This window comes from Mizuhopecten yessoensis, unplaced genomic scaffold, assembly GCF_002113885.1.
Source record: "Mizuhopecten yessoensis strain PY_sf001 unplaced genomic scaffold, ASM211388v2 scaffold4999.3, whole genome shotgun sequence".
Classification (NCBI taxonomy): domain Eukaryota; kingdom Metazoa; phylum Mollusca; class Bivalvia; order Pectinida; family Pectinidae; genus Mizuhopecten; species Mizuhopecten yessoensis.
Genome location: NW_018405829.1, coordinates 845,782 through 865,325, shown reverse-complemented (window position 1 = coordinate 865,325; position 19,544 = coordinate 845,782). Strand labels below are relative to the sequence as shown.

At 35.1% G+C, this 19,544-nt stretch overlaps 1 protein-coding gene across 2 annotated transcripts in view; it reads left to right on the top strand.

Moving 5' to 3' along the window:
- Positions 1-2,007: 2,007 nt before the first annotated feature.
- Positions 2,008-19,544, top strand: part of LOC110450129 (PHD finger protein 21A-like) — a 36,193-nt gene continuing 18,656 nt past the window's right edge. For both annotated transcript variants that reach the window (XM_021497408.1, XM_021497407.1), the window contains exons 1-3: positions 2,008-2,198; positions 2,591-2,623; positions 2,798-2,863. In XM_021497408.1, the coding sequence (XP_021353083.1) occupies positions 2,136-2,198; positions 2,591-2,623; positions 2,798-2,863 (162 nt within the window). In that variant the 5' untranslated portion in view covers positions 2,008-2,135. The remainder of the gene's footprint in view (positions 2,199-2,590; positions 2,624-2,797; positions 2,864-19,544) is intronic.

Genomic DNA, 19,544 nt, shown 5'->3' with positions numbered 1-19,544 from the left:
TAATGAATTAAAACAAGAAAACACGATAACCATTCTTTAAAGAGTAAACCAGCTGGAACTTACCGTGATTACTGCGTCAACATCATGAAAATCATCTGTTAATGAATGAATTGACGTGATCCAAGCACAGGTATTTGAGTTTAGAAAAGGCCCAAAAAAGTATGTTTCGTGTACCTCGACCGATCCTTGTTTTTACCTCCGACCCTAACAATTTTATCTTACCCGAATGTACTTAAAGATCCAATTCAAACGTGCCGAAATTCATCGGCACGGTACACACAGTCCTACCGACCTACCTTATTGTTTTTAGTCATGTTACCTGAAGCATGCATGTTTTTATATATATATATATATTTGGATTAACAGAAAATCAACGAAAGGTTAAAGAACCAGCCCGGACCCTGACCCATCTTTAAAGGCAGTGTTTGGACTTATTCTTTTGATTGGATTTATTTTCAAATGTCGAAAGTCACGTGCCGGGGGTCCAAGTTACATTTGGAGTCCACGATCAGAAGGAGTAGGATTCAACATCACAATAATACAGTTTCGATCATAACTTAGTTATAATCATTGAAGTATTGAATACTTGCAAGTAGCCCGAACACTTCAGACACTAAAAACACGACATCATATAGTGCTTTATTTCAACATTTTATCGACTTATATTATTAATATCACGGATTTATATGTAATGTTTTTTTTTCTAATATTATATATACGCAATAATAAAAATAAAAATTCTATAAAATGAGCTCATAAAATTTTGAAATTCGACACTATATAATGTTACGCTTTTATAGTCTGAAGTGTTCTAAGATACGTGTGGTGTGAACTACAATCTACATTTACGGCCACATATTTGGTATATGCATAAAAATAAGATAAATTATTTCCGGTTCAGGAATTATCAAATTCCTCTATACCAGACTCATAAAAAAACATCATTATAATACATAACGCTAATAGTTGCAAAACATAAAAACAGCTAATTTCTATAGGCAGAGTTAATATTTGATTGTAGCTCTTTACCAGTGATTGTCCAATTTATTTTTAAAAGAGTTAACATTTGGTGCCGATATAACAGTTTCAGGTAATTTATTCCATAATGGTACAGTTTTTATAGAAAAGTGGTGCCTCCTTAGCCTGCTTGTTGATCTTTTTGGGTATAATGTCATAGGGTGTACCCTGCTGCTGTGCCGTAGAATGGCAACATTCTTTATCATAAATACCATTTAAAATTTTATATATAGTTCATAGAAATATGTATGATGTTATTTATAATTTTAAAGAAAAGTGTGGTTGTAAGGATTATTTGGACGAAGAAAAACATATTTATCTAGAGACGTAGTGAATAAAGCTATATAGTATATTGCACTTTCCATCTCAAAAATGCCAAGTCACGTACCATGCATCTCAAGGTATTTCGATGTAAACTAATCTTATTTTAATGAGGAGGCAGTTAATTTGTAATATATTTTGTCTTTTTCATTGTTTTAGTAAACAATGTTTTACATGTTATAAAATGAGTCATATTGTAGGGTGGTACACGCATATATAAAAAAAAAGTATGATTTCAAATGTGCATATTATATTGATATTGTCTCGTAAGCCAGTGCCGGTCGGCTAACTAGCATTAAATTTACCTTTCATTATGTTCTTCTTTAATTATTTGTGATAAGTGTTAGATTAAATAATAATATAAAAAGTGCATTTTTTATATTCTCGTTCACATGCATGCACATTTGGATGGAATATAGATTCTAAAAAACCCGTTTGTTAAAATTAGAACACAGGCAATAAACTATAAATAATGATTACTCATCACTATCAGTTATTTCCCTATTACAAATTTATCGACAGTTAAACAGAAAAACACTTCCGAATTTATTAATTTTCAGTTGTTCTGGAATGAATTAAAGTTTCACATGGAAAAAGTTTCCCCGAAGTTTCTCTGCGACCAACCGCACGTTCACGTTTTGTATTCCTCCGCGCACTAAGCGGAAGAAAGTGATTCGGCCTGAAATGGTGTCGTTGATCAAGGCGATGTTTACATCTACGTTTAATAATTTTTCCTGATCTACTAAATTGTAAAATTATTACCGGTTTGTGACGAATCGTTAGAAAAGACTTTCAAGATGTCGCGGTGTGATTTAGATGCCATACAGTTGCAATTGAAGACTGCAATTCAAAGTCACCAGGTTGGTTATGTGGTGAATGTTGTAAACTTTCTGTGTGGTGTGTCAAACGGGGAACTTTAGGACTTCAAAATTAAAGTTCTTTACTTAAACGGAAATATTCATGTAAAATGAATTATATTCTTTAAAGTGTATATGATTAAATTTACGTTTGCTTAATTTGGTAACAAAAATAATTATTTACGCTATTTTTTACTAATTTTCTTCGACCTTTGGATGTGATCCACTTGAGTGAATGGGCCTATGCTAGGAAAACAGCAACACGAATCCCTGCGTTGAATGATGTCACTGTAAATTAGTCGCCCTTTGTAGGGTATGCCAGATGATGCCCCATGTCCAATTAGCATTTAAAGTAAAGCTTTATATACAATTAAACTGTTGCATTTTTATTACAGTTTCTTGTGACGAAGATGAAATCGGACCCACAGGTAAGCTGCATAGTTCCCGGTTTTACTGACTGAAGGCATTTTCACTGGCACCATTGTTTCCAGTACGCGATGTACTTATCGATTTTTCTTGTGGAAGTTTTCTTCGCTAGACCTACACTCCTGGCAGCCGACAAGGGAAAGCATGTCGATTTTATTGTAATTATTTTGTTGTAGAATGCTGATCTTAGGAAACAACTTCACGACTTGCAGAGAGAAATCACAGTTTTGAGTGAGAAACAGGTGAGTTTCATTCAATCATCCCAATATTATTGATTATTTTTTATACTTTGTGTGAACAACACAGATTATGCTTGACATTTGTCGTTATCTTGCTCTTGATATGTATATAATCTATAAGCTAGTAATTTTTTTTTCATTTGGTGCTTTTATTTATTGTATTTTTTTTATGTCTGGTGATTTTTTTTTGATTTTTTTATCATCAGTTTATCAATAAACATTATTAAACTACAGGAATAGCCCATGTTATCTTTTTTCCTTTCCATCACACGATGCATTTGCAATATTAACTATTAAATTATGAAATATCGAGAATTGCTAAATTATCATAAATTATTATTTACTTAAGTGTCAGTAATTAGGTTTTAGAAACATAGATGTATTTAATCGAATTACAATGATTGGTTGATAATGTATATTATTATAAATCATGTACACACTATCATTCTTTCACTTTCAAATTTAATACACATAGGTTCAGATAGAGATCTATAACTTTTTAGACTACAACTTCATCTTGTGTTAAATGTTTATATTTATGTTATTCGTACCAGGTCAATTTCACTCGCCCAACATCTGGGGCTAGTCACTAAAATGTACTGTACATTTTGTAAGTGATGCTGAAAGTTTTGAATTCATTTATTTTGTTTCTGCAGCTGGTTCTCTAGAATATGAAGTTGTACACCCCTGAACCTGTTTGTTGCGTGCTAATTTTGACCAGGTTATTTATTGGAACTGTCAACCCTATTTTCATAAATTTCATATCTTTATTCCCAAATTAACGGCAAAAAAATGAGGATAATATGTTTTGAATATTTTTTGTTTAACCCAAACCAGGGGTCGGTACATTGGGTGTGATATTAATGTGTACACCAGTGCCTCTTCTCTCCAATCTCCAACCTTGATTCTGTGGTATGACTTGGTTAGTGTGTCCTGTCTCCTCCATCCTGATTCATTGTCATTGTTACACATGTGTCCTGACAGATTTTGGTTGAACTTTAATTTATACATCGGTAAAGTATGTGAATACCCAGATAAGTGTGACCAGTTAAGGGTTCCTAGGTGAATGCCAAGAGGTCGTCATTACAAATGAAAATTGTCAAACAGTGAAAATAATTTGCATACCTCTGAGCATGGAGCGATGCTAATTTGTATAATGAAATGATGGCCTAAACCCTTATTTTTAGGTCTGAGCATTTTCTTGGTGATTGTTAAAATTAAAGCCCTTGTTGTCAACTGGGGAAAATGTTTGACATTTATCAGCTTAGTGCATGTCACATTAAAACCAAATGGGAACATAAATATATACACTGGTTTACCACTGACTTTTTACTCTATTCATATTCCAAGGGATAGTTTTGTAAAGATTACTTTGCAAAGTATCATCTTAAAATAGTAAAACATCCTTATTTATCAAACATTATTCATTTTAGATGTTAAATGTTGCATTGTCCTCTGGATTTTTTTTCTTTGTTTTTTAATAATGGGAATTTTTTAACAGCTCTGTGGGAGGAAATAGCACCAGCTAAAAATTGTCACCCCCCACCACACACACACACACACACACACACAAAAGCCATCAAAGATGAGAGTAAAATTTGTTAAAAAACTTAATTGATGATTTGCTTAAGAAATAAAAGGTCTGGAGTCATCATATTTGGCGAATAGCTTCTGGCATAGAGTGCTAGAAAGTGCAAAAAGAAATTACCCATCGTCAAGATCTCAGGACTAAGATTCGTTAGACACTCAAACAATTGAGTTCATGAAAGTACCATCCAAGTCGGCAGGAAATAAAGAACACTTTTATATTCTATTATCCTATATACTTTATAAAATCTGTGTCTGTTCGGTAGGCAGATAATTGGCTTTGATATGACACCATACTTTCAAAGAACCTCATTTTTGAACATTATAAGAAAATGTTTACTAGAACAACTGAGCCTCTCTTCAGATAGCCTCGGAAAATGTACTAAATAAGAATTTCATCTGTCTCATTTATTGAAGTTTTGACAAAAAACAACTCGCTGGTATGAGACTTCATAAAATCTACAAGAAAACTGTCTTTTACAATGTATAACACAAGTGACCTACAGTGAGTGCAAGCGAGTGACAAAATTAAATATGACAATGTATATGGTGAAGTGTCTGACTAATATGAAGCATGCATATGACATGAATACTGAGCCTGCATTGCCTACAGTGTTATCTGTCCTACTGATCTGTGACGTCTGCAGCATTGACTGTCCTGCTGATCTGTGACGTCTGCAGTGTTTACTGTCCTGCTGATCTGTGACTACTGCAGCGTTGACTGTCCTGCTAATCTGTGACGTCTGCAGTGTTTACTGTCCTGCTGATCTGTGACTACTGCAGCGTTGACTGTCCTGCTGATCTGTGACGTCTGCAGTGTTTACTGTCCTGCTGATCTGTGACTACTGCAGCGTTGACTGTCCTGCTAATCTGTGACGTCTGCAGTGTTTACTGTCCTGCTGATCTGTGACTACTGCAGCGTTGACTGTCCTGCTGATCTGTGACGTCTGCAGTGTTTACTGTCCTGCTGATCTGTGACGTCTGCAGCGTTGACTGTCCTGCTGATCTGTGGCGTCTGCGGTTTTACTGTCCTGCTGATCTGTGACCTCTGCAGCGTTTACTGTCCTGCTGATCTGTGACGTCTGCAGTTTTACTGTCCTGCTGATCTGTGATGTCTGCAGCGTTGACTGTCCTGCTGATCTGTGACGTCTGCAGCTTTATTGTCCTGCTGATCTGTGACGTCTGCAGTGTTGACTGTCCTGCTGATCTGTGACGTCTGCAGCGTTTACTGTCCTGCTGTTCTGTGAAGTCTGCAGCGTTGATTGTCCTGCTGATCTGTGAAGTCTGCAGTGTTGACTGTCCTGCTGATCTGTGACGTCTGCAGCATTGACTGTCCTGCTGATCTGTGACGTCTGCAGAGTTTACTGTCCTGCTGATCTTTGACGTCTGCAGCGTTGACTGTTCTGCTGATCTGTGACGTCTGCAGTGTTTACTGCCCTGCTGATCTGTGACGTCTGCAGCGTTTACTGTCCTGCTGATCTCTGACGTCTGCAGCGTTGACTGTCCTGCTGAGCTGTGACGTCTGCAGCGTTGACTGTCCTGTTGATCTGTTAAGTCTGCAGCGTTGACTGTCCTGCTGATCTGGGACGTCTGCAGTGTTTACTGTCCTGCTGATCTGTGAAGTCTGCAGCGTTTACTGTCCTGCTGATCTTTGACGTCTGCAGCGTTTACTGTCCTGCTGATCTGTGACGTCTGCAGCGTTGACTGTCCTGCTGATCTGTGAAGTCTGCAGCATTGACTGTCCTGCTGATCTGTGACGTCTGCAGCGTTGACTGTCCTGTTGATCTGTTACGTCTGCAGCGTTGACTGTCCTGCAAATCTGTGATGTCTGCAGCATTTACTGTCCACTATTCTGCTTGGCTGTGATGATTGGAGCATGACTGTCTAGCTGGGCTGTGATGTCTAGTTGTTTACTGTCCTGTTTGGCTATGTGTCTACAAGGTTTACTCTCCTGTTCAGGTGTGTTTACTGAGTTACATAGCTTATTGGCTGTGATGTCTACAGCAGAGAACAGAGTTACATCATCCATGGCATGAAGGGAATGAAAGCCATTTAGTATGATTTGTACACTAGAAACCCAAGGAGTTGTCTTGTTCAAGTACACTACAAAATTAGCTCTCCCCAGCATGCTAGTATCCTTGGGGTGCAACAGTATATATATAAGGTTATTTTTAATATGGTACAATACACAATTTTTTTGGGGGGTCATGATACACCTAGACAATGTTTTCTGGATTTTGTCGTTTCTGAATTTAGTCTACTTATATCCGTTTGCACATGGCGAGTGACAGCTCCAGCTCGACATGCAGGTTGAAAGTCATGAATTGTTTGAAACTGAAACTCGTGTCTTTTTCCTGTTGTAATATCGCCATTAAACATTTGCAATATAACATTTTGCATCTGCTGTAACTATATGTATCGTGACCACAGTATTGTGATATGTATCATCTTAATGTATTGTTGCGGGCCTAGTATCTACTTAATGATTTGTACAGCTGGGTAGACGGGAACATCAGGCTAAATGTCTTGTTCACAGACACCAGTAACAGTGTATACGTAGCATGCTGTTATACATTTAAAAATCAAGGTAGCAATATTTTAAAAGAAAGAAAAATTGTTGGACATTAAACAAATTTTTGCATCCTCATCAACTCTCACCTATCAAGCAACATTTCTTAACAGATTTTGATAAGCTTTGTACTGAGGTCAAATATGTGAATACTTTGAATGAGTTCTTATTAATACCTGTTATTATATTAAGACAGTAATCCAAGGTCAAGGTCATCATTAATATTTTTAGAAAATTTTCAATTAATGACACTGGATCGTGGCCACTGATGTCTTACTTTCTCTAGTCTGTTTCACGCTGGTTATTAAAGTTGGCCGTGATATATTTGATTTTCATCATGTGTCATGTTACAAGTTAATGTTCAATGATAAAATATTAAACATGTAGAGGAGTTCAGAAAAAAATATTTCAGCTTCTTCTCTTGATCTAAGATACAATGTTATATTGAAACTGTGCAAATCATCATCTCGTGTCCAGTTGTTGGTTTACAGGCTCAATCGAAATATCAGTTGTTTGTCCGTACTTCTTATTGGCCGAGACCGTTCAGTAAGGCCTAAAACTTTAGATTTTCCTCTTATGGATATTGTTGATATTTTTCAAAAGCACTTCACAATTACAGATGGTCTTTAAACAATAGTTCTCAAAATATATATTTTGAACTTCTCAACTTTTAACAGGCAAGTGGTAACTAAATTTGATGTGATTGATGACCAGGTGTTAACTTTTATTTTAGGGTTGAATTGAAATCCAAGGTTACCGTATTCTTCTTATATTATAATTGGATGAGACATATATCAACTGTTCTTATATCTTCAAGATCAAATTTAACCTAACATACAACTATTTGAGAATTTCGTTGTCTTTAATAAGTCACTTGTCAAGTGACTGTTATAATGATTTGATTAAAAAAATCTTGATATGGCTACCTTGGTCTCTAGTTTAGAAGAAACATTTCAGCTTCTTGTTTAAGAAAAGGTTACAGAAATAAAAACTATAAATAAGATAGACATCTGTTGGCCTCTTTGTTTCTCGGAGTTTTGAAAGAAAAGGTTTTAAAATATGTTATGTGCAAGATAAGCTGAACAAAATTATGAACATTTCTGTTTCTTTTTCTTGCCTTGTATATTTACCTGTCTAGATATACTTAGGAATTAGAAATTGATGTGTGAATTACAGGTTTACTGATATATAAACAGAGACTTTTTGGTTACCAATTTTGCTAAATTTATGTTTACTTGATATTAAAGCATATTGGTTATATAGAAGAAAGCACTTCAAAAAGATATGTTTTTTTTCGAGGTAAAATATTTTTTTTTTTTTTTTTTTTTTAAAAAAATTTTTTTTTTTTTTTTTTTTTTAGAAAAACCATTGCATGTCTGTATGGTATTTATTCTAATATAGTAGTCTAATGTAAAGGAATATTTGGTATTAAAGTAGGTATTAAATGATGAGTGATTTAGACTTATTAATGTTACACCTACAAAGCCATATTGATTTACAAATACATGTACAAAACAATGTATTTGATTTCAAGTGACACTAACGTTAAAGCTGACAGTGCAAGTTAAAAAGCTTTCAATTGAGATTAAACAAAAAAAAATGTTCCTTTTTTTTCTGGTTTTGAGATCTTCCCCGTCTCTTCCGACTATTGTTTCTAAGGAAGTGCCGACATTTTAGTTTGGTTCTTGCTTGGTAACGAGTAAGGGTCTTGCTGGGTATAAAAAGTGCATTACCCGTCAAACTGGTTATCATTTGTTCAACGTGTGCGCAAGGTGACACTACTATACTATATATATACAGTGGAACCCGCTTATTATGATATCCTATTTGCCTGTTTTCGACCGTTTTTATGTTTTATGAACTGAAAGTGAGATGTCCTATATCAATCAGACATAGATTGATGTGGAAACATGGAAAAATATAAAAACAAAAAGATAAATTAATAATTGAAATAATTTGTTCATTGTTATTTATATTAGCGTGTTTGAAAAATTCGAGAAGCTTTCGTTTTGCCGTCGTAATGATCAGTATGTACATTCTACTTTCACTTTCAAATAACTTAGAGCATATTCCTAAAAACTATCTTTATACTACATCCTACACTTTTAGCTAACAATATCGTAATGTTACAGTCAATAGGATGAAAGAAGTGATATAATTAGTCATGATTTACCTATTTTGCAACCAGAAGTTGTGTAACATTTTGTCCCGTAAGCGTAAACATATTTTGCCGCGCTATGTCAATTACGATCAAGTGACAATCACATGCAACACAAGTTGTGCGGTGAAATCAACTTGCAAAGAAACAATAACAAGTAAAAATACAAAATATTCCATTTTTAACAATAATCAAATATTGTATTTAACGAAAATGGTGTAAATTGTAAATAAAGCAGCCGTCGTAAGTTGTTTACGACAATAACATAAATTTTTGATCAATTTCCGGCACCATGCTGTCAGGGCGGTATGTCCCGAATTTGACATTTTTTCAACGGAAACACAGGAAAATCAACTTCTAATGCAATTAAGAACTATTGCTTAAATGATTAAAAGCACAGGTCTTCTTCCTAAGTAATATTTTCATTGAAATCGGCATGAATTTCTTACATGACGTGTCAAGGTAACCGTTAATATTTGTGAAAGGCATACTCGTTTTCTCATCAGAATTTGGGTTCGGTAGGCCTAATTATTTTAATTTGATATACAGTCCTACAGCAATTAACTGCACCAAATGTTTTGTTAAGACCAGCAAGCAATGGTAGATCTATTGTTTTCTGCTGACTGGGGTGAAGCGAGGTGTGAAAAATTTACCTTGAGTGGCCAGATGATTACCTCAGGCGATGTACAGTTAGCCGGACCGACCTATTGCGTAATTGTCCAGGTGTTTCACACGGACAACTTACCTTAGTTTTTAGCTAAGGCGTTAGCCGCCAGCTATTGGTATTACTTTTAGTTAATGAGCTCAAGATATTCATAAATGTCGATTTCACACAGACGACCTCTAGCGGTACCCACTGGTACTAAATTGAATCATATACCGGACCTACTGTCTTTATTATGCGTAACTTTGGACTCAAATGCACTTGAATGGCTTGTAAATATCATTCCTTTCCTTTGTAGAACATATGATCTTATCACAACGTCGTATTCTTATTGAAAATGCACCCTGTTTATCTCAATCGGGAACTGCTACTTGACTGTAGGTCATGCATGCTACACGCAACTTCCGGTAAAAATACTTCAGTTAATGAGCTCAGATATTCATAAACGAGACATAACGTCACCTTCTAGTAATACTAAACAAACTGCAAATAAAATCCATTACCACGGACTCAAGTTCACTCAAACGTCATTGGATATAATCTTATTCTTAGTTAGAACTAAGTATCCTTCTAAAACTTCGTATTTACTCTTGGAACTGTCGCTGGATTAACCCTTTACACGGAAATATTGTCCTGTGATTGGCTAAAATTGGTGACATTTACGTCCCTGTTTACAATTATATATTGCGTGGTCAGAGCTATGAAGCGGTCCTGTTCCAACTAACTGAGGATAATCAAAAGTGCTAATCAGTAATAATATATCTGATTCACGCTTCATATGATTATAATGTTATCAAAATATTGCATATTCGTTCATCGTTAAAATAACAAATCCTTACTAAAAACTCTAAAAAAAGAAACGACGGCCATGTTAGATCACGCGTGATGTTATCCGTTTCCTTATATGGCCTTCACGGCCAAATATAGTATTACTACTGATGCGGTCATGTTTACTACAATTTCCATATTTGGTCATGACACCCATATTTAGACGTCTGACCTATATCGGAAAGATTGAGGAAGTTTCCAACATGGCAGTCAATTAGGATTTCGCTTGCACTTGTTACGTAAACTTGATAATTTAACGAAATATAAGGCGGAGTATAACTTACAATTATGTAGGAGATCAACATAAAAAGTTCATATTACAAACCTATTAATGGATACGGATCCTGTCAATTAATTCTAAAATCGCCTCCGTGTGATTCACACCAGGCTTGCCTAACTAAAATGGGATCAACCGGCCGGGGCAGATGAGACCGGGAATCATGTTAGAACTAGCCACTGTCCTTCTCTAGTTCCATATTGGTATTCTAACCTGAAGGCTTTTTTTACCTTCGCAGTATTATCATTTTGTTCTATTTTCATCATAAGATATGCTATTGCATTTTTATATCGCCTTCTCGCTAATTACAGCTCAGCCAGAAACGAAAATATGCTCCGATAGGCCTACATTTTATATGTCTGTTGGTGTGATTTGTGTTTTTCGTTTATTGAAGTATTACCATATAACAGGACTCTTTTATTTCAATATACACAAAAACAACAACACCTTCGGAATGATTTCAGACATATACTGCGGGAAAACACGAGTGATCTCCCTTACATTTAGACATGCGCACATTTTACTTTCGTTTTGTGTAGGCCTAGACATCATTCGCAACGCGAAGCGGAAAAGACGAAAATGCAGGCGAGTGTTGACTTAATGTTAGGCATGTTGTTTAAGCAGCATTGACAATGAACAATATACATACACTTCTGCAACGTTTACCTACTACTGATTCATAAATAAGGCTATGTATCCCGATTTCGGTGACTTGTGGCCAAGCATGCGGCCGAAGCCGCAGAGAATGGCGCATGTTGTCAGCGGCGATGACAAAAAGGAAGGTGCTTCTACGGTATGTATAGCAGTTATTATGCAAAAACAAACATAATAAACGGACGTTTTACTCTAGTGAATTACAGCGTCACGAGGAACGTCTTTCTCCAGACGTGTTGCAAAATTTTCGAACTGCTTAGTTGCAAACTGATTTCACTTAAGCGTTGTTTGTGAGGATATTTGGCCTTACATTTCTTCTCATTCAGTTAAAAAAAAACATGTTATAAACATTGTATTATTAGATTCATTGTGATGTTGGCTTTCATTGAAGTTTCAATTGTTATACTACTTGATGTTTTGGAAACTTAAACAAGTATAGTAGTTCTAAATATTATGAAATGACAGAAACATTAGGCCAAACAAATTACTTGTGTTTCTACTATCAGAAAAAAATAGGGTAGGTATGTATTAGCTAGGCATTTTATTGTTAATTTGAAAAATATCTTTACTGCGCTAATATAGAGCAGGAGTTCTGACTTTAACAGTGCATATAAAAACTTAAGGGTATTGTAGAACACAAATCTGAGATAAGTCTGGTTAACCACACTGGTGTCGAACACACCAATAAGTATAGTGTGTATAATATATCATAGTTTATACACATCATATTACTATTAGTGTGTCCAGTATCTGTGGGGTTAGCATAAACTCAATATTTGTTTTAAACTTTTAATTGGCCTTATATAATGATCATTTATAGGTCAGACAGGGTTTGGTTTCCAATTCGGAAACTAGACCTGTTAAAACAGTTATCATTTGTAATTTAGAGATTAAATATTTCTAAGCAGAAAAAAATGAACTATAAATATTTTTCAACCTTTTCTGAGTTGTACAATTTTAGAGTATCTTCTGTCTGAAATCTGAACATAACTTGTTTTATGATAAATGTGTAAAACAATTCCTCATACTGGGGTAAAGTTTTTCTATATATAGTCCCAAAAACTACAGATAAAATCCTTGAGCACGTACAAGATACAAAAATATATATTTTACGTCCATTTTGCAAAACATACAACATAAGCTACAAAGACAAAACATGAGTATAATAACAGAGACCAAAATATTACAACATGGAAAAATAAAATAAAAACATGTATGTACATGTAGTATACTGTAAGCTCAGAAAAAGAGTTTATCACTTGGAAAGCACTTAATAGGCACATTGAACACGGTAAGCACATCAGCACATGGTAATTTAAGCACATTTAGAACATTTGCATACAGCACATAAAAAACAAAACCATAACATGGAAAGCTTATTAGCACATAGTAGGCACATTTGCACATTGTAAGCAAAATAAAGGAGTGCAATGGACATCTCCATGTTTCCTGGTTAATTTCTTCTTTATGGAAACAACCAGGGGAGAGTGATGTTCTGCTTCATCTTTTGTATTAATGAAAACCGTGAATATCTAAGTGCGTGTGTTTAAACTAATTTTGTTTTGTTTTTACTGGTACCTTTTTATGTACACATGTTTTACCACCTAAGGAATTAGATGTCTTAAGCCCCCATATGATGTGCTGTTATAAGTTGAATTTAATGTACATTTTGTTTATATTTAGTTCTGCTACCAAAGAGATTGACTTATTGAAATGTTTTTGAAACATTTTAATGAACTCCTCAGCTTTAATGCCTTATTTCTCACTATACAAGCTCATATTGCTATGCCTCCTATTTGTTTGAATATCATCTCTAAACATTATTGCTGGTGCAGAAATTATATGGTAACTATGTTCTATTTTAGGGGGGGAAAGCAATCAATATTACAACAGACAGGGATGGTTATTGATGGGAGAAAGGAGGATGAGAAATAGGAACTGTACCAACTCTCTCATACCTTTGAGGACTTCATGAACTTTTTCAAAAGGCTGCAAGAACTATACCAACAGTGACATGACATTTTGAAATCTGTCAGTTACTTTATAGAGGAGGAACCTCTGACTAAATCATTTTCTCTCAGACACATGAAAGCCGAGTCCACAGATCCTTCCATCAGCGAATAGTTCAAATGTAGTTCAAATGCTTTCCTCGCAAACTTTTCCTTAATGGAGAAGTCAGTGATCTTTACTTGGAACAGATTGAATCTGTGAATATTGATGCTGAAAGCCTGATGAATGTGATTGAACAGCCCCTACTTGATGCTGAAACCCTGATGAATGTGATTGAACACCCACTACTGACTAAGGGCACAAATGTTGGAAACAACGTTTGTTTTGATCAATATAACACTATGGGTGGTGGGAGCAAATTGGAAAAAAAATTAAAAGTATGTTTTTAAAGATAGAAATACTGGTCATGGCTTCCTTTTAGTTTTTGTCCAATGAATTAAAAGTCAACGCAAATGTTAAGTAGTAAAAGAAATGTAAGATCCCTGGTATACATTGTACTTTTAACAATGCTTATGATCAATATCAATAAAATAAAATAAAAGTTATAATATGTAACTTGATATTTGTTAACTTCGCTCGATTTTACTGTGTCCAACATTTGATATTAAATCTTGTGTGATATATGAGAGGGATAGCACACAAGATTGTATCAATGTCAATGAAAGCAATTATTTCTTAAGTTTTCAACCATATTTCTTGAAACTTCATTTCTAAATTTCATACATCAATTGTTCAAGACAGTTTTAAGGTCAATTTCATTCAGTCAAGGTGAAGGCTACAGCTTCACAACCTGTTCATGTACATGTGACAGAGAAATTGTCAGTGCATTCCTAACTAAGTATTCAAACCAAATTTTATAAACCTTGATCCATCATTCTCAACATTAAATCATGCACTACCTGTTTGCATATACACAAGCAACCTCAACTTTCAATAAGTCCTGTTGTCAACATTTGTTGCACAATGCTATCAGTTCTGAAACCAACAATCATGACAACTGTAATAACATAGTATGTGTTCTAGCTGGTACATTTGCAGTACTCTTTTGAAATGTATTTGAAATTAATATGTGCATCTTATTTCAAATGCTAGCCTATGAAGATGATAAAGCTGAACATATGCTATAAAGTTGTTGTTTTCTTTGTGAAGAATTTATGCAATGGAAATAGAGGGAAAATAATGTAACTCTCCTAATCTTGTGTGTGTGTGTGAGTATGTATGTTTATATTTTGTTTATCTTATTCAATATTGAAACATACAACAATGTATCATATTGAATTAGAGTGCTTTTTATATTATTTGTTCATGGGAACACAGATTCAAAATAGTTCCATTTTTCATAAGAAGAGACCTTTTCACTGCAGTGAATATGTAAAACACTTTATTTAAAAGTTTTTCAAAATTATTGAGAGACTTGTAAATTTATGGGTAGCAGTAATCCACTTGCTTATCCACAATTTAGTTTCGGCAAGTAAACATCCTTATAAATATTGTTCTGTAACAATATACACTGACTGATGCAAAATTGAAACTTGAACAAAATTCACACGTATTAAAAAGCATGCCAACCCTGGTCGATGTGCACACTTTACAAGATAACTTGCTTGAATATATATTGATCAATATACAAACTTAGACGATAAGTTCAAAGTTGAGTGAAATCCATGCCTAATTAATTAGCATACTGTACTCTGATTGGTCAATGGTTTTATGCCAAGTAACTTTGTTAGATAAGGCAAGGGTTGATATCTTATTCAACAACAAAGGCAAAGTTCAAAGATGTTCACAATCTGTGCATAATCTATTCAATGGTTTAAAATAATCAGGTATTGGTCAAAGGGGTAAATGCCAGTTTCAGTTTTTAATGTTCTATGAAATACATTGTATGGACAAAGGGAAGCAATTCCTAATTCCTATGCAAATTAATTATCCAAAGGTTTAAAATGATATATTCTAGAGGAAACTTGGTACCCCTCTTCTGACAAACCTATAAAGATATACTGTACACACAAGAAGAATAACTTCACAGTGGTACACTTTTACATAAAACTTTGATTCATAACAAATTAACAGTAAATCCTTCTGTACAATATGATGGGAACTTCGTCTTTATTTTGTTCTCCATTCCAAAAATAATATATGTATATCTTTTGCCTTAGCTTTCAGTACTTTCAGTACTTTGATTACCATTCACGGCAGAAAAAAATATCATAATGAGCGCAGTCCTACCTTTGACCTCATCATAATAAACGATATTTTTTTGCTTAATTAAGAAGGAAAAAAATCGGTACATGGGGAAAAATATCATAATAACCGATATATATCATAATAACCGATATCATAATAAGTGGGTTCCACTGTATACGGTATATAAAACACTTTTTCAATTTTTTACCAACATTTTGTATCGGATCAGTTGAATAAAATTGAAATGGAACACCTCAAAGTAAGCATTTATCTAAGAAAAGTGGAAATAGTAGTAAAATACGACAATTTAAAATGTAATGCACAATCCCTGACCCCCCACCAACGAACATCCTACCTTTTAGATATCCAACTAGTTACAACATCCTGTCTGAAAACAATACTAATTCCAATTATTTCCATGAGAACGGTTCAATTATCAAATGATGAAGTTTACGAGTTCATAATAAAGTTTTGTGTGTTGGTGCAGTTCTATGCACATGAAAGACCGATGATATATATGGAATTTATTTGAAGTATTTTCAGTAATATACCTTTTATTATGGATACACAATTATTGAGAATGTGCCATAAGTAACAAGCATCTTGGCCATGTTTCAAAGTCTTCAGGTGAGTGCAGTTGATTGGTTAACGTTGGGGACTAACAAGTCGTGGTTAACGTTGGGGACTAGCAAGTCGTGGTTAACGTTGGGGACTAGCAAGTCGTGGTTAAGGTTGGGGACACACAAGTCGTGGTTAAGGTTGGGGACTACACAAGTCGTGGTTAACGTTGGGGACTACAAAAGTCGTGGTTAAGGTTGGGGACTAGCAAGTCGTGGTTAAGGTTGGGGACTAGCAAGTCGTGGTTAACGTTGGGGACTACACAAGTCGTGGTTAACGTTGGGGACACACAAGTCGTGGTTAACGTTGGGGACTAACAAGTCGTGGTTAACGTTGGAGACTAGCAAGTCGTGGTTAACATTGGGGACTAGCAAGTCGTGGTTAAGGTTGGGGACACACAAGTCGTGGTTAAGGTTGGGGACTACACAAGTCGTGGTTAAGGTTGGGGACTAACAAGTCGTGGTTAACGTTGGGGACTAACAAGTCGTGGTTAACGTTGGGGACTAACAAGTTGTGGTTAAGGTTGGGGACTAACAAGTCGTGGTTAACGTTGGGGACTAGCAAGTCGTGGTTAAGGTTGGGGACTAGCAAGTCGTGGTTAACGTTGGGGACTAACAAGTCGTGGTTAACGTTTGGGACTAACAAGCCGTGGTTAACGTTGGAGACTAGCAAGTCCTGGTTAAGGTTGGGGACTAGCAAGTCGTGGTTAAGGTTGGGGACTACACAAGTCGTGGTTAATGTTGGGGACTAGCAAGTCGTGGTTCACGTTTGGGACTAGCAAGTTGTGGTTCAGGTTGGGGACTAGCAAGTCGTGGTTAAGGTTGGGGACCAGCAAGTCGTGGTTAACATTGGGGAAGGGAATCAGGGTAGCCTTGTTCCCTTGTTATTTTATAAGTCTTGTTCTGTGACTGAGTTGAGGCCTTATCAGATGAAAGTGAGCCTTTGTGTTTGTGAACTAACAGTATGTCACACCAAGCACCTGTTCCCTTACAAAAGGTCAGCTGATGACGAGGAGGTGAACACAAATTGATCTTGTACCTGCTTTTGTTGTCACCGAGCTCCATTATTGAAAATCACTGGATGTGACGGATCCTTGCTATACCTGTGTGCTACCTGTGTCAGTGTTGACAGATGTGTCATCGTGATCACTGGTCAGACTGCTAAGCATGCGTCGTTTATAATCTGAATTAATACTGGAGGATACTGTCTGCAGCTTAAGCCAGGCAGTTTCTTTGTATGTGTATACTTCTCAGCACTTCACCAATATCAACTGTGCAAATACATTATAGTAATTAGTCTTCAAATATTCAGACCAATCTGCTTTATCTTTAGGAAAATACAGATACCACACACATACGTAAAATTCAGAAATGGCCATAATAACATGATGCCAGAAAGAGAGATAAAAACAAGCTGCATTTCTTCAATGTCCGCTGTTTATTAAAAAAAACTTTAGCACTTTTGAGAAGGTTCCTGTTAGCTCTTTAAGACTTGAATTTATAGGCTAATTGATCTAATGTTTTTGGTTCTGTAGATTTGTTAAAATAATTTACAAAATCGGAAAATATTTGTTGGCAGGTTGGACATTTATTTGTTCATAGACGTTAAAGCAAGATAGCTATTTTTATAACTAACATAAACGTGCTATTATGATATAGTAGAACTATAGATTAATGTGTCTAGATTGTACCCTGGTGGATCTATCTGAATGTTAACAGTAAGCTATACCATCAAACTCACTCCGACCATGAGCTGGTAGATTAGATTAACCTACGTATACGTGTCACCCGAAGCCTTTCATATAAATAAGTAATATGTAATATGCAAACTCATATTGTCCGATACCAGTCTAATGCGTTTTATAATTAATGGAAATCTGATTGGCAAATTTTTATACTGTAGCAAAAATATTGAAGTTGAAACCAGTAGTTGCTTTTAAGTATATAAATTTTACCAGCAAACAAAGTTGGGAGACCTGGCCTGCCAAGTGTTATTTTTTTTATTGCACTGATATATTTGATTGAAAATAAAAGATCTAGAGATATAATCAAGCAAAGTGTTGCTTTTATAAAATTCTAAAACATAGCTTGGATAGATTTTGAGCTGGGTGAGATAACTTGTGATTGGATAGTTTTGTGTAGAGGCTACATGAGTGACCTATACTTACATGGCAAACTCACCATAGTATGGTGCTGCTCCATTAAAAATCAATAAATCTAAAAATAGTCAAGCCAGTGTGTTTGTATGCTGTGTTGAATCAGCCACAGGAATTAACTGAGATTCTCTATACATCCCAGCATCAACTGAATGGTATTGGTAATTCTATATCGCTGTATTAAAAGTAGAATTTGAGCATGTCTGTATTTTGAGGCCGGAGCATCACTTACCAACAGTGTTAGTTTGTCCATATTGCTCTTCTTCATTTGTGTTTATAATTAGATAAAACACATTTTTGTGATTCAGTTTTTATAGGGGTAGTTGTAACTAATGTTCATTTTACACCGATGGCCACTAGTGTGGTGTTTGGCAGGCAGATATTGGATGTATGAATTATATAAATGTATAGTTACCAACTCTGTTGCCAGATATGGGATACAATTAACTATTTTGACAAATATAACCTGTACGAGTTAGTCATGATAAACTGGCAATTATATATATATACATACATTATAAATTCCAACTCTTCTACAGTTACAGGGCTTTTAATTTCCTGCCTTTATTTTTTGGGCCAAAATTCAGACAAATACCCAGTAAGATTTTAAACATCTCGCTTTACATAGCGCAACTTTTTTGATTTTGTTTTAAAATGGTTTACACATGTACAGTATTAATATAGCTGTGTAGATTAAAAACAAGAGGAGGCATTAGGCAACACCAGCTAAAATTGGATGGTTTGAAATTATATTTGTATTAAATAGCTGAAGTGGTAAATAACATGTACATGTGGCACAATGCAATTGTAATTCTGATTGAGACCTAGCTAGTGCAGGTATGTGTACCTATAAGTCAGCATTTGTGTTAACACCATGGCAATTTTGAATTGAAATATTTGAAACATATGGCTAATATTTCTAATTAGATCAACATAATTGCATAATTAGTACTTTTATTTCAAGGCTAACTCTAACA